Source organism: Fistularia commersonii, chromosome 7, assembly GCF_037954325.1.
Source record: "Fistularia commersonii isolate RoL2024-O1a breed Wild chromosome 7, RoL_Fcom_v1.0, whole genome shotgun sequence".
Classification (NCBI taxonomy): Eukaryota; Metazoa; Chordata; class Actinopteri; order Syngnathiformes; family Fistulariidae; genus Fistularia; species Fistularia commersonii.
The window spans coordinates 16,807,964-16,821,906 of record NC_141290.1 but is presented as its reverse complement, the minus strand read 5'-3'; the positions used below and the strand labels follow the sequence as shown (position 1 = coordinate 16,821,906).

Genomic DNA, 13,943 nt, shown 5'->3' with positions numbered 1-13,943 from the left:
CTAATTTTCCTACACTCCAGGATGATACACTTAAACGTCACCAGTGAAGGCAAACTCAAAATAAAACACATAATGAATAACTAACTAAGTGTGTGTGTTTTGGAAAGATTAAGGCTTTTCGTCTGCCCCTTCAAAGGCTTGTTTGATGGTTATAACTCTGCTTTAGGGTCTTTGTAAGACTTGGTTTAAGGGCAAGGGGATATATTATGTCAATGAGGGTCTTCACAAGTATATAATTACAAACACATGAGCGTGCGTGAGTATGGATGTATTGTTGTGTTACAGTGGCTGCTAATAAGCATCACATACACCTTCTTTAACACACACACTCACATACGCAGTGGGGTGTCTGACTGATAAGTTTCAGGTGTTGGTGTGTGGTTTTGTGTGTGCGCGTGTGTGTGTGTGAAAGAGACCAAAGTCTGACACCTCTAACAAGCTGTGTCTGTGTGTGTGTGTGTGTGTGTGTGTGTGTGTGTGTGTGTGTGTGTGTGTGTGTGTGTGTGTGTGTGTGTGTGTGTGTGTGTGTTGGCCCACAGGGCATCATGAAAACAAGGTCTGAGCTGTAAAATTGCAGCAACAGTCAAGGCTCAAACCTGCCTCATGAGTCTTTGTGCTGGAACCCAGGATTCTGGGTAATAGCAGCTTGCAGAATCTCACAAGGGAGCTGAAGTTTGTTTCACAGCTTTGCATTTGTTCTTCTTGGGGTATGTCCAGGCCAAATAGCCCCCTGACTAATATTTCACAATTGCAATGTAGTTGTTTTTGAGGTGACAGTAGCATGTGTTTAAAAAGCAAAAAAAAAAAGAGAAGAGAAGAAAAAAGTAAATTTAAGGAATAATTGTGGCTGTTTCTCAGCAATAGATTTTTTGGAAATTGTTGATTTGAATAATGGCAATATGGGGAAATTCATTCTCCGCAATTAACCCATCATGGATGAACCATGAACAGCAGGCATGCTGTCAACCAGTGCCAGGGGAGCATTTAGAGGCTCAGTGTCTTGCTCAACAACACTTCGACACACTTGGAGGAATCAGGAATGTTCGGTTCCAAAGACGATTGCGCTTCCTCCTGCGCCACACCGCCCCCAAAGTTGATGAGTTGGTACTCAGGCATGAACCATCATCTTGAGCAAACTGGGAAGATCAATATATATCACAGCGTGATACCGGGTTGAAGCCCCATATAAGTTGAGTGTGAATCCACACTCCTGTTTAAGAGTTCACTTTTCCACTTCCCCTGCCGAGTCAGATCTCGCAGCACTTATTGCATGCTTTCTCTGCAAGCACCGATTCTGTAAAGCTTGGCAATACACGTCTTATCTTGTCTAGAAACACATGGTTTTCCAAGCAGATGTTTCAGATGTGTGTTTTTGTTCATTATTGAAGTAAATAACCAGCTCCAACATTTGGCCAGCTCTTCAATTTTTCTTGTCTCCCCGGCAATAACTATTTGTAATTCATTTGTATTTTTTAAAATATAATTTATTTGGTTATTTTTGTTCTGTTTACCAAGTGGGTGGAGGGCGGCCAGATGTGTCGGCAGACTGAAATGAAAGGCATATTGGCAGTTTCCGCTAGTTGCCTGGCTATGATCTGTGGCAAAATGGCCCTAGTTAGTGTGAAAACACGTCCTAGGTAACCTGTTTAAACACTCCTCAGGAAGGGAACAGCAGGTGCATAAACACACTCACCCAGGAAAACGCAATCAATCTGGGCACAGGACGTTTCTTCATATTTTTATGCTGAAAAAGCCAACTCGGACTAACTGCCAACAAAGACACAATAAAACCAGTCCTTCACACACATCCGAGGCTGCAGAATTATTCCAAATACAGCCGATAAGAGACTGTTGAAATTGCAAGAGTTGAAATCGAAACATATGAGCAGTTTCTGGGACTTAAATCAATATAAAACTGAAGCCCCAAAAAGTTCATCCTCACCTCCTAAGGGGTACTTTGTTTCTCCAAGCAGAGAAATAACCAGAACTGTTTTGAATCAGAGAGAGAATCAGAGGCCAGGGCAGAAAATCTGAGGCTTGGAAAGAGACTGCTTTACATATGATCTTAATGATTTCAAGTTGCCGGTGAACCTAACAAACAAAAAAATAATCAATGTTCTCTCTTTGTCTCCAGCCTGCTGCTGATGGAATCCGCAGGTTGGCTGTCACGTTCAGAGCCGACAGTGAGTTTCTCAATAAATCTTCATAATCTCTCTCTGTGGTGCAGCTTGATTTCTAGGTAATGAAGCTCTGTCATGCTGGGTCGTTGCCCAGATGATGACGGCATCCATCCAAGCGCTTTCACAGTTTTCAGTTTCAGTAAAACAGAGGAAGGAGGTGAAGAGAGTGTGATGTCAGTCAGTCATTAATTCCCCGGCAAATTCTCTTAAAAACTTGATATCTTAACATTTCCTGATGGAGCTTAGATTCTTCTGACTGGGCTCCTTGTACAAGCAAAAATCAATCTCACAATTCAGTGAGTGGCCAAGACAGCACCTTTTCATGTTCCTCTCTGTTTCCCAGCATGAAAAGCTCCATGACCCCCCTGTATGCCTCAACACCCCCAACCCCTCCTCTTTTGTTCTTTTCTCTCTAAAAGTCAAGTTCCTGAGCTGTGGCGGATCCCCTGCTCCTTCCTTTGTCCGTGACCATGAGCGAGAAGCACTTTCAGATACCCTTTTGTTAGTGTATGGGTTTGTGTTTGGGTGCCAGTGGTATTCAGACAAACTTTATATTATTCTACATTTCAGCTGACTTTGTTGCTCCTTTTGTGGAGAATAGAAAGAAAATATAGAATAAAAAAAAATCCAAGTGTAAAACTTTCTCAAGATAATCTGATTCCCTCGTCAATCCATCCAACAATTGTCTACCGCTTATCCTACTCAGGGACTGGGGGATGCTGGAGCCTATCCCAGCTGCGAGAGGCGGGGTACACCCTGGTCTGGTTCGCCAGTCAATTGCAGGGCCACATAAACAGACAGACAGACAGACAGACAGACATACACTCTGCCATTTGAGCATCCGGCCAATTTTTCCAATAAATCTGCCGCATGTTTTTGGACTTTGTGAGGACAGCGGAGACCATCCTCCGTCAGGAAATGTTGATTTGATACATACATATATATATACACTGCTCAAAAAAATAAAGGGAACACTTAAAAAACACATCCTAGATCTAAATGAATGAAATATTCTTATGAAATACTTTGCTCTTTACACAGTTGAATGTGTTGACCACAAAATCACACAAAAATGATCAATGGAAATCAATTGTATCAACCCATGGAAGTGTGGATAAGAATCACACTCAAAATTAAAGTGTAAAAACAAACTCCAGGCTGATCCAACTTTGATGTAATGTCCTTAAAACAAGTCAAAATGAATCTGTGTTGCTTCCTGAGTGGACACTATGATTTCACAGAAGTGTGATTGACTTGGAGTTACATTGTGTTGTTCAAGTGTTCCCTTTATTTTTTTGAACAGTATATATATACTGTATCTATGTGTATATGTGTATATATATATGTACTGTGTGGGTATATATATATAAATACATGTATAGACACTTACATGTATATGTATGTGTGTATGTATATATATATTTGTGTGAGTGTATGTATTTATATGTGTATATATATGTATATATATGATGAGATTATGATGGATAGAAAGCGTCACTGTCATGGCTAAAAATATTCTACTTTTGTAGTCAAAACATGTGTTTCCAACATGACAGTGGATTGATACAACACAATACTGACTCATACACTCGCTAAGTTATCCAATTCAGGTAGGCGTTATTAATGCATGTGCTTTATTACCCGTTGTGAAATTACTGGGAACTCTGGATTTTTGTCAAAGTGTAAGGTGTCATATCCCAAATTTTCTGTATTTTTTTTTTTATTTCTTTTTTTTATTGTATATCACTGAGATGTTCGAGAAATTCTCCAATTTAAGCTGTCGCAAAGCACAGAGTTGTGTATCCGTGCACGACACACCTCACTGCCTCCTGTCCTCCAATAGCCAGGCTGGTTGCAGAATGATGAAAGAAAAACTGAAGCTTCATCTCTCCATTTGTAATGATGTCAGGGGGAATATAAGGTACTGTGCCCTTTGACCTCTGGCTCAGTGCTTGACAGAAGCTGAAGAATTGAAAAGCACTGAAAAGTTCCTGTCAAAATATCCCATGAAAAGAATTCGAACGTAAGAGCCACAGCCTTTTTCACAGTTTTTTTTAATGTTGAAAGCAGATGAAAAAGAGGTCATGAGGTCCTTCTTCACCTGATTAATCTCATATAAGTCTTAAAGGAAAGGAAGAAACATAATCTCCATCCTCTCCTATCTGCCTCTACAACTGAAAGGAGCACAGAAGGAAGAGGAGAAGCTCGTGCCTCACTGATTCATCAGTTTGACTTTTATTTCCTATCAGGCTTCCGCAGCTCTTTCAGTATCAGATCTGATCTGAAACCATTCTAGATCAATATTCTATTTGTTAAACATCTGATTGGTTTGCTGTACCAACATTCCCAGCTATACAGTTTGGTATTTTGGATGTTTATTTGGTGTCAGTTGTGAATGTCTTCATGCCAACTACGTGGCGACAGCTCAAGTTGATATTATGTTGTTTTTAATGTTGGGAACGATTAAAAATCCAACTTTCAAACTGTCAACACAACAAGACTAGATTAGATAAGATCAGCTACTCTGCTTAATATGAAATTTTCAGTCCCAAGTAATTATAATTTAATCCATTCATCGTGTGCCACTCATCCTGCACTGAGGGTCGCGGGGGATACTGGAGCCTATCCAAGCTGTCATCAGGCGGGGTACACCCTGGCCTGGTTGCAGGAGCTACATATATAGACCGACAACCATTCAGTCACTCATTCAGAGCAATTTTCCCAATTTACCTGCATGCTTTTGGACTGTGGGATGAAACCAGAGAACCCAGAGGAAACTCTGGGCACTGACAGGGCGAGAACATGCAAAATTCTACACAGAAAATTTTCAGATGTTCGATTCACTCCCTATTATCAGAAAAGACATCAAAAATTCAGTAATAATTGGACTGAAGGTAAAACTTCTCCTTATCCTTCTCTCCATTTTGAGAAGAAAAAACATTGAAATCGAAAAGGAGGGATATTTAAAAAGCTGTGAACTCCATAGACCTGATAAAGCATCATTGTGTTTGACAACGAGGAAGACGAGCAACCAGCCGTAACCTTCTCCTTTAGCCCTGAACATGACCCCATCATCGGAAAGGAAAGAGGAGGCATTTGGAAGACAAGCCAGTGATTCATATCCACTCAGTGATCTCCATCCCTTCTCAGCCTCTTTCCTGCATCCCATCCTCCTCTTCCTTCTCCTCTTCCTCACTGCAATGCCCTCCATCAATAGGTGGCTGGTGGGTGGAAAGAGGGGCAGTGAGTCGTGTCTGAACACACGCCCCTTTCATTCTCCTTGATAAGTCTTTCTTTTCTCCTCCTTTCCCATTCCCGTTCATGGCTGGCTGCTCCTCCTCCTTCTCACCCCTACTCCTCCACCTCCTCCTCTCCTGCCCCTTCAGCTTTGTCTGCCATGAGATAAACCAGAAGGAGTGTTAGGAAAAAACTAGCAGGGCAGCTCAGCTCAGCTTGAGTGATGAATGGCAGGTCTGTGATGGTTTCCCTGTGACTCTTGTGGAATCTGAACATGATGCTGCCGATCGGCCGGGAGGCCAAGCTCCTGGGGAAAAGAGAAGCTGCTGCATTAAATCATTTATTCTAGATGATTATGAAGTTCATACAAAGCATTGATACACAAGATATCAGACTGATCTAATCCCAGAATATATCATTTTAATGTTGTTTCGAATGGAAAGAAAGAAATAATTCATTCATTCAAATAATAGTTCTTACTTTTCAAGTCAATTCCTGTCATTTTTGAAATCTTGAGCTTTTATTCTTCCCTGTATTTATTTTCAACAATTTTCATATCTTTTGTGGTTTATGATTTTTAGGTAGTTTATTGCTCATGCATTCCCCATTCTGACACCAAGTGAATTAGGTAGAAAAATAAAGTAGATAATAAAAAAAAAAAAAAAGTAAAACTTAGTTCTATTCTTTTTTCATTTTTTTTCCCAAAAAGTTGCTACAAGTGTTGATATAGATTGTATGGTGCTGCTGTTCCCTCTCATTCTTTCTCTTAATGTCTCTCGCCCCATAGACTGTTCATTAAACTATCCGTTGGGGAAACACGTGATCCATGAAGTCGCCAACGTCTCCTTCAGTCATGTTGCCTGTGAGGACCAGGCTGGCGTGGTCGTTCACTGGTCTGCCAGTCCATTAGGTACTGTTCGTCTATCTGTCTCTTTCTAAAATTATCCTTTCGCGAGCAAGATCTATGGAAGGGGGGGTTAACTAGGAAGAAAAGGCACTCAAGTGAAAGAGATTAGCGGGGTATGTGAGCGGGCACCCATGTTAATGTTTTTGTCCAAGAGTTCAAAATCAGTTTCTTTTTCTTTTTTGACCAGTCAGAGTTTAACGCCGGAATTTGGGATGTTTAGTCTGATCTTCTCAGACTGAAGACTAGATTTTGAGTTTGAGATTTTATACTCTGGATAATTGCACATGTACAACATCATGCCAGTAGAAGAAGTCAGATGACGTTTTTCTACTCCACGAAATGCTTGACTTTCCACTAAAACAGTGTTGCAATTTCTGACCTCACTACTGAAGTGAATATTGACCATTTTACAAGTAATGCCGTAAACCTGAATTAAAGTATCTCCATAGTGTTTTGGTATAAACAGAGTCCAAACATCCTGACATGTGACTGTCAAGTTAGACAACACTGGGTTGGAAAATATTACGAATTGTTGTTTACAGGAATAAACTGGACTGTATACGTGCCATGTTGCTGCAGTGGACACTTCTACCAAAAAAATAATGCAAATAATGTTTTTATTTTTAAGGAAAGATCACATCAAGGATTTTTATACCCAAATTATGCATTAATCATTTCATTAAAAAAAACAACACTTTTTTGTGGCCTAGCATGGCTGAGCGTATATAACAAAATATTTAATTTTGGGGGAACGTATGTATACACACACACACACACACACACACAAGGGTACATAGGATATGGTGGTTAGATGGGGTGGTGGGGAGGGAGGGGGAAAGAAGAGTAAGAAGACACACACACACACACACACACACAAACAACCACATGTGTATTTCATGTGTGCTTCTTGTGTGTATCTCTTTGATCTGGCAGTGTGAGAGTAAGGGTATCATATCTCACGTAACAATACCTGGATTTGACTGAAGGAATGTGTGTGCCGTGTGTGTGCATGCTTGTGTGCGTGTGTGTGTGTGCGCACTTAATGTAAGGTGAACCTGGCACTCTTCCCTCAAGAGACAATACAGACTGTTGTTTTCCCTCAGGGAGACAATTTTCCCCCAGATCCACCATGTCACTCGCAGCTGAACAGAAGCTACAGTCAATCATCTGAGGAAGAAATAATATGTAACTTTTCCTCCTCTGCAGACACATCACTTATTTCTTTCTGCTGAGAAGAAAAGCTTAAAGTGTTTCTTTTGTGACTGTTGGGACAAGCAAACAAATGAAAATTAATTTCAGCCGTGCACCTTGTGGTCCATGAAAAGTTTTGATGATAAACATCAAATATCACCCAAAGCTGAAAGCAATCAGAGACCCCCTGAAATATCAGCATGAAATTATGAAATGTTGTGAGGTACCACAAACAAGTTGTAAGAAGTGGCATAAAATTTATAAAATAGTACAAAATCATAATGAGATGACTAAAGAACTGGCATTAGATCATGTGAAAAATCAGCCAACCCTTAATTAGAATATCAATAAGAAATTACCTGTTAAGAAGTGCCTTGAAATAAGTTTAAAAAATAAATTAATCATCAGAAATATATCTTATTTAAATTTATAAAATGTAATTGATAAAATCGAGAAAATCAAAAAGACAATCGAGAGTTCAGAAAACCAAAAGGATTACCTTTATTTTTATTCATAGTTTTGAAATATTCATATATTAGCTATTAATTTGTCTGGATTGAATTGTCTGCACCGGAGAGATATTAAAGAAGCTTTTGAAGCTCAGGGTCACTGTGAAATCCTGAAAGGAAAGTCAAAACAAGAAGCTAGTTGTTAAAATGCAAATTTTCCTGACGCGTCACCGAATCAGAGACAGAGAGCGAGGCGCTCAGGAATCTGCCTCCAGCCAAAGAAACCTGTTTGGTTGCACCTTTGTCTGTCTCATTCTGTTTCTTGGCTGAGTCTCTGTAACTGTGTGCCTCTGTTATTGTATCCTGTTGTTTTTCTGTCTCCACTCAGTCAAATTAGCCTTATCAGCATGAAGGTTTCCAAATAACAAACATCAACTATATTTGTCTCTTGCCACCTCTTAAAAAGTCTATGGGTGTTTTTTAGGCATCCGTCTCAGCTGCCTCCTATCTTCCGGGTTGTCTGTGTGCCGTTCAAAATTCAATGAGCTTTATTGTTGTGAGACTTTTAAAGAGCAGGTTAGCTCTTCTGCCTTTATATCTCTTCAGCTGTTTCAAACCCTTGGTCTCCAGTTGTCTTCCCTGCTTCTCTCTAGCTCTTTCTCTCTATTCTTCTCCCTTCCCTGTTAACTGTCTTTCTCCATCTCGCTGTGTTTTCTGTGTTTTTGCCTTGCTCTCTGTCTCTCATAGCAGAGCTAATAAGAAAAACATGTCCTGTGAATTTAAAGGTCTAATTACAAGACAGTCATGTTTTCAAAGAGCAGAGAGGGGATCCAGAAGAGGGGGAGTTAGGAGACCAGGATGGGACAGGTGAAAATAATGTTGGGGGGAGGGGGGGATCACAACTGAACTGAATTAACAAAAACAATGAGAAATGACAAGGAGAACATACAACATGAAGGGAGAAGATTAAAGCTGGGAAGGAAACAACCAGCAATCAGGAAACTCTAAAAAGAAAGAAAATCTGAGAATAGTAAAAGGGGGACTGAGAGGACAGGAAACAAAACAAGTGGAGAAGATAAGGTGAAGATGAGAAGCAGGGTTAGATGTAGGTAAAGGGGTCATGCAAGTGGGGGGGGGGGACTTGAGGAAAGACTGATGGAAGCTGATTGTCCTGTTGTCTCGGCAGGAATCGAACATATTAAAGGCTTCAGAGTTTATCTGGAAGACAAGAATCCTGAGGGAAAACAATGTCAACATCTCATACTCAAAGACCCGAGACAGCTCAACTTCTCCTACAGGAACACGGTACGACCTCAGACACCGTCTGCGGGGTCACAATGTGCAGAAGAGTTCAAATGTTACAAAATCTTATTCCTAGATTTGGGGTGACTGCATCCAATATCTGTTGTGAGTGTTTCTTTATGGTAGTTTCCTTTGAGTTCAGCATTTCCTTTATTTCATTGACTAACTGATGCTGAAATTATACAGTAGTAGTACTAGTAAATAGAAAAGTAATAAATAAAATCCAGATCTCACTTTTATGCAATGTTCTAAAATAAGAGAGGAAACGAGACTTGACTTATTCATCATTTCTTATAATTGATGTTTATGTCAAAGTCCAACACTTGCGTTTGCCTTAGACAGTGCATAGTCATAAAAGGCATGTGGGGGGGCTTCTGCTCATCAAGTTTTCATAAAAATTCAAGAAAAAGGTCTAGATGAATTTTTAAGATTTTATGAAAAAGAAAAGCTTACCGGTAACGGATTGTTAACCACTTCAGTTGTGCCGGGCATTTTAAAAATGTAATATCTACTGACCATTGTGAGATCTATTTTCTTAGTCTCTTGTCTCCAATATCCCATTAACACAAAACTACATTGTTGAGTATTTATGACAGACTGAAAATGTTATCTGATACTTGATATTACTTGATATTATTTACTGATAGTTGCTATTTTTTTTTTCCCCTGTCAGAGGTTGAGCAGCCAGCCGTTCAGCGGTTTGACCTTTGACACTGACTACATGGTTCGTGTTGTTCCTTTCCCAACTCTGATGAACGAGAGCTTCTTTCCCCCATCTTTCCTCAGGACCAACTGTGAGTCCATGTTTTTCAAACGTGACAAAGATGAATAAGAAAATCCATTAAGACCCAACAGATACAGAATCAATGTTCTTGTAAAAACCTTACATGTTTTGAACTTGAGAAAAAAAAAGGGGTCATAAAAACACCAGAGACTGTCATGATTCGGCAACTTTCATCTGAATACTTGTTCCATAACGTGTGGGTTTATTCACACATGTACATAAAAATTAAAGGTAAATTAAAGATACATTACCATTACATATACTTATAATAGAATGTCTTGTATGGAAATAAATGTCCACTGTTTGTTAGTTATTTCCTTGACATAGCCTACATAGCTGATGCTTTTTTTTCAGCAAACTATTTGAGGTGCAGTGTACCATCATTGCCACTAGTGGATAGTCAGGAAAGTAATTCTCATTTCCTTTGAAAATTACAAGGTGTTGTAATTTTACACCATCATTAATGATTTGTTAAAATCACAACAAAAATAAAATGCACTGGAAATAAATACATTTTGAAGAAGTTAGAACATGTATTTCCTGATTTGTTTTATGGAGGTAGTTTAGCTGTACTGTAGAATACCTTTCATTATGCTAACCTGATTAGCATGGGACTGGCTCCCTACTGAACACACAGGGAGGAAAAGGGCATTTTTCTTTTTGTCTTAATGTAGAGATAATTACATATAGGTGAATTTTCCCATGGAGTTGTTGTGGTACACTTTTAAAATGGCAAATTACTCTGGTGTGCAAACGTTTAAGTATGTGTGTGTGTTTGTGTGTGTGTATGTATGTATGTATGTGTGTGTGTGCGTATGCATTCATCCTACAGCCTGTGAAGTTCTCCTGGGATCAGACAACCTGGTTTGCAAACCATGTAAGTTATTTAGCATAGTCATCATATTAATCAGAGCCACATGTGGACACTGCTCTTCTGATAGGGGGGGTTGTGGGAAGGGGGGACATTCTTAAAGCAGTTTACTACAAACCACAAACCAGTCTAAACTTTTAGAGCCTTTCTTCTGTGGTCGGAGTGATTACATCCTGGACAGAATCACTCAGTAACTGGTTTAATCAAAGATCTGTCACACTATACTATGTTCCTACATAAGCTTGCATGGACAGAACAATATTTTCTTTGGATAGGAACCAGGTAATTTTGGAGAAGATCTACAAAAAAGAGTTCTTACATGTCGTGAAAAATCCTGAAAAATGAGCATGAACATTGGATTGAAAAACCAATAGATTGCCAAGGGATCAGCAGAATATTGAGAGGGGAAACAAGATAAAAATTGCACAAAAGAATCTGTCAATGAGCCAAAAGTCAACAAATAAAACTTTTCATCTGGCAATCTATCCAAATTGATCTGGTAAGCAGTGAGAAATGACTTAAACATGATTAAAGGACATGCTAGTAGTTAAAAGGAAACATGTCATATTTGTAAAAATCCAATTATGTTCCTGATCAGTCGGGAGGCTCGTGATTTCACTTGTTCAAAAAGCAGAATGACTGGGATCCAATGAGTAGAAGTTCAGTTTTTGGTCTGTTTCTGCAGTCTGGAAGCCAAAGAGCCTGAACATATCTCAGCTTGGCTCGAAACTCCACGTGGTATTCGATCAGGCCCCAGCTTCCTTCGGTTTCCAGCTCTACTTCCTGTACTACAAGCTGCGACAGGACGGGCCCTACAGGCTGCAGCGTTGCAAACCAGTAAGACCAAGACTCGGGAGATGCGTGTAACCAAACACAATAAATGCATCCGAGAGCCAATCGATTGCTTAGCATCATAGAAAGCAATTACATTGGATCATGTTTTACATGAAATAAAAATGTTCTAAAGCCACAAAGTGATTTTTCCAAGTGATTCAGCAGATTTTGTTTGCACAGGATGTGAACCAGGTCAAAACTACATGTGTCCTTCAAGATGTCACTCCTGGGACCTACACCGTAGAGGTACGTAAACACCTCACAGAACCATTGTTGCTCAGCTTGTCGATGTTGTCAGGCTTTTCAAACATCACATTCACATTCTCAATTTTTCTGGTTCTTCATTGCATCTTTCCATTTTTGGCAGTTAAGGGATGAAAGCAACAATACCAGGAGGCAGATGCAATACTATGTCAGCCAAGGTGACGTGCACAAACATACGTACACACACACACACACACACAGACACACACATGCATTCACGGTCAATATGGAGAACCTTTTGTTTTTTTGTTAATATTTAAAGGATTTTAAAAGTTGTATATTACTGATGAATTATTTTAACATTTAAAATGTCATTTTCTGAAGGCACTTTGGGTTTTTATTTGCAGGTACACATAGAGGCTCATTTATAAGCTAAAATTTCCCCTTAACATTATGGAACTTAAAATTCATGTCAAGAAGCTCTTCAGAATATTCAGGCATCTTATGATGGCCTGTGTTTTGTGTTTGATCTTCCAGTCCACTCCCCGTGGGCAGGGCCTATCCGTGCCATGGCCATCACGGTTCCTCTCGTCATCATGTCGGCCTTTGCCACCCTCTTCACTGTCATGTGTCGGAAAAAGCAGCAAGGTAAGAGGACATGAATTATTGCCCTGTTCAGTCTTGAAATTAAAATTAAAATTAATTGCTAATTTTATGAAATTAAAATAATCACCATGGTGGATTTGCATTTGATGGGATCCCTTCATATGCATTGAGTTTTACATATTTCAGTAGAAATGTTGGAAATAATCCAGATCGGGAATGTATTTTCTTATCATTGTGATACCTTTGATATTATTAGCTATAAAGGAGCTAGAATATTTATAGATGTACATGACTACCTTTTTCTCAATTTGAATATTTAACTAATCTTCTGTTGTTATCTTTACCTTTAGTTTTAACTAAACCTGGAATTTTCTTACATTTTTTTGTTCGCGTCTTGATGATTATCAGGTAACCTTTTGTAAGTCATTGCCTGGTACTTTTTTTTGGTCTTGCCAAATTTTAAGTCATTTGTCATTCATTGTTTTAGTTTTATGGTGGTTTTAAGTCAGATTCCTGCATTTCACATTACTTTTTTGGTAAAAAAAAAAAACATATTCATACTGAAAACGAGGTAGTTTTCAGAGATAGTTTACCCTCTTTTCCTTTTTAAATCTACAGAATCTACAGGGGAGGGGAGGGTTTCCTCATAAAAAAAATTACTGTGGCAACTTGATGTTGAAACTGTTATTGTATTACTTGTTATTTGAACTGACGTGTCATGATCTGAAACCTTCATTTCATCTACTGTTAGAAAATATCTATAGCCAGTTGGATGAGGAAAGCAGTGAGTCGTCCAATCAAAGTGCTGCATTGAACGCCGAACGTCCATGGCCACGCCCCAAAGTCTTTATCTGTTACTCCAATAAAGATTGTCCTAAACACACTAGCGTCATCCAGAGCTTCGCCTTCTTCCTCCAGGACTTCTGCAACTGTGAGGTGAGACAGGAAGAACTCAGAAAGGGGAAAGCGAATCTGGAACCATGTTTTATATTGATCTCATATGTTGGTGCAGCTGGTTTGAAGGTTATGTTTGTTTTTTATGTGTGTGTTGTTTTTTTTTTTAACTGTTGCCTCGAATCCAGGTTGTGTTGGACCTGTGGGAACATCTGGAGATGTGCAAGGAGGGTCAGATGTCGTGGCTGAGCAGGCAGTTGGATGAATCCAACTTCATCATTACAGTCTGTTCCAAAGGCCTTCGGTACTTTATTTCTTTTTCATTGTCATTGCTCAAAAATAATAAATTGCATTTTAGTATAAACCTGAAGCTAGTATTACCTACCATAGCACTGAGTGCTTGACCCTCATGTTCGATGGTGAGGTAAAACTGAGAAATGTCTGTGGAGGTTCTCAGTTCCAGGTCATGGGGAATTCTTGTCGA

At 39.4% G+C, this 13,943-nt stretch overlaps 1 protein-coding gene across 2 annotated transcripts in view; it reads left to right on the top strand.

Moving 5' to 3' along the window:
• Positions 1–13,943, top strand: part of il17rd (interleukin 17 receptor D) — a 31,942-nt gene that overhangs the window by 13,054 nt on the left and 4,945 nt on the right. The window contains exons 2-12 of one of the 2 annotated variants that reach the window (XM_086150104.1): positions 2,135–2,183; positions 6,205–6,327; positions 9,151–9,269; positions 9,940–10,060; positions 10,883–10,927; positions 11,607–11,758; positions 11,936–12,001; positions 12,123–12,177; positions 12,497–12,607; positions 13,317–13,501; positions 13,648–13,763. In XM_086150104.1, coding sequence (XP_086006230.1) covers positions 2,135–2,183; positions 6,205–6,327; positions 9,151–9,269; positions 9,940–10,060; positions 10,883–10,927; positions 11,607–11,758; positions 11,936–12,001; positions 12,123–12,177; positions 12,497–12,607; positions 13,317–13,501; positions 13,648–13,763 — 1,142 coding nt within the window. The remainder of the gene's footprint in view (positions 1–2,134; positions 2,184–6,204; positions 6,328–9,150; positions 9,270–9,939; positions 10,061–10,882; positions 10,928–11,606; positions 11,759–11,935; positions 12,002–12,122; positions 12,178–12,496; positions 12,608–13,316; positions 13,502–13,647; positions 13,764–13,943) is intronic. The other variant, XM_086150105.1, reaches the window with a different exon arrangement.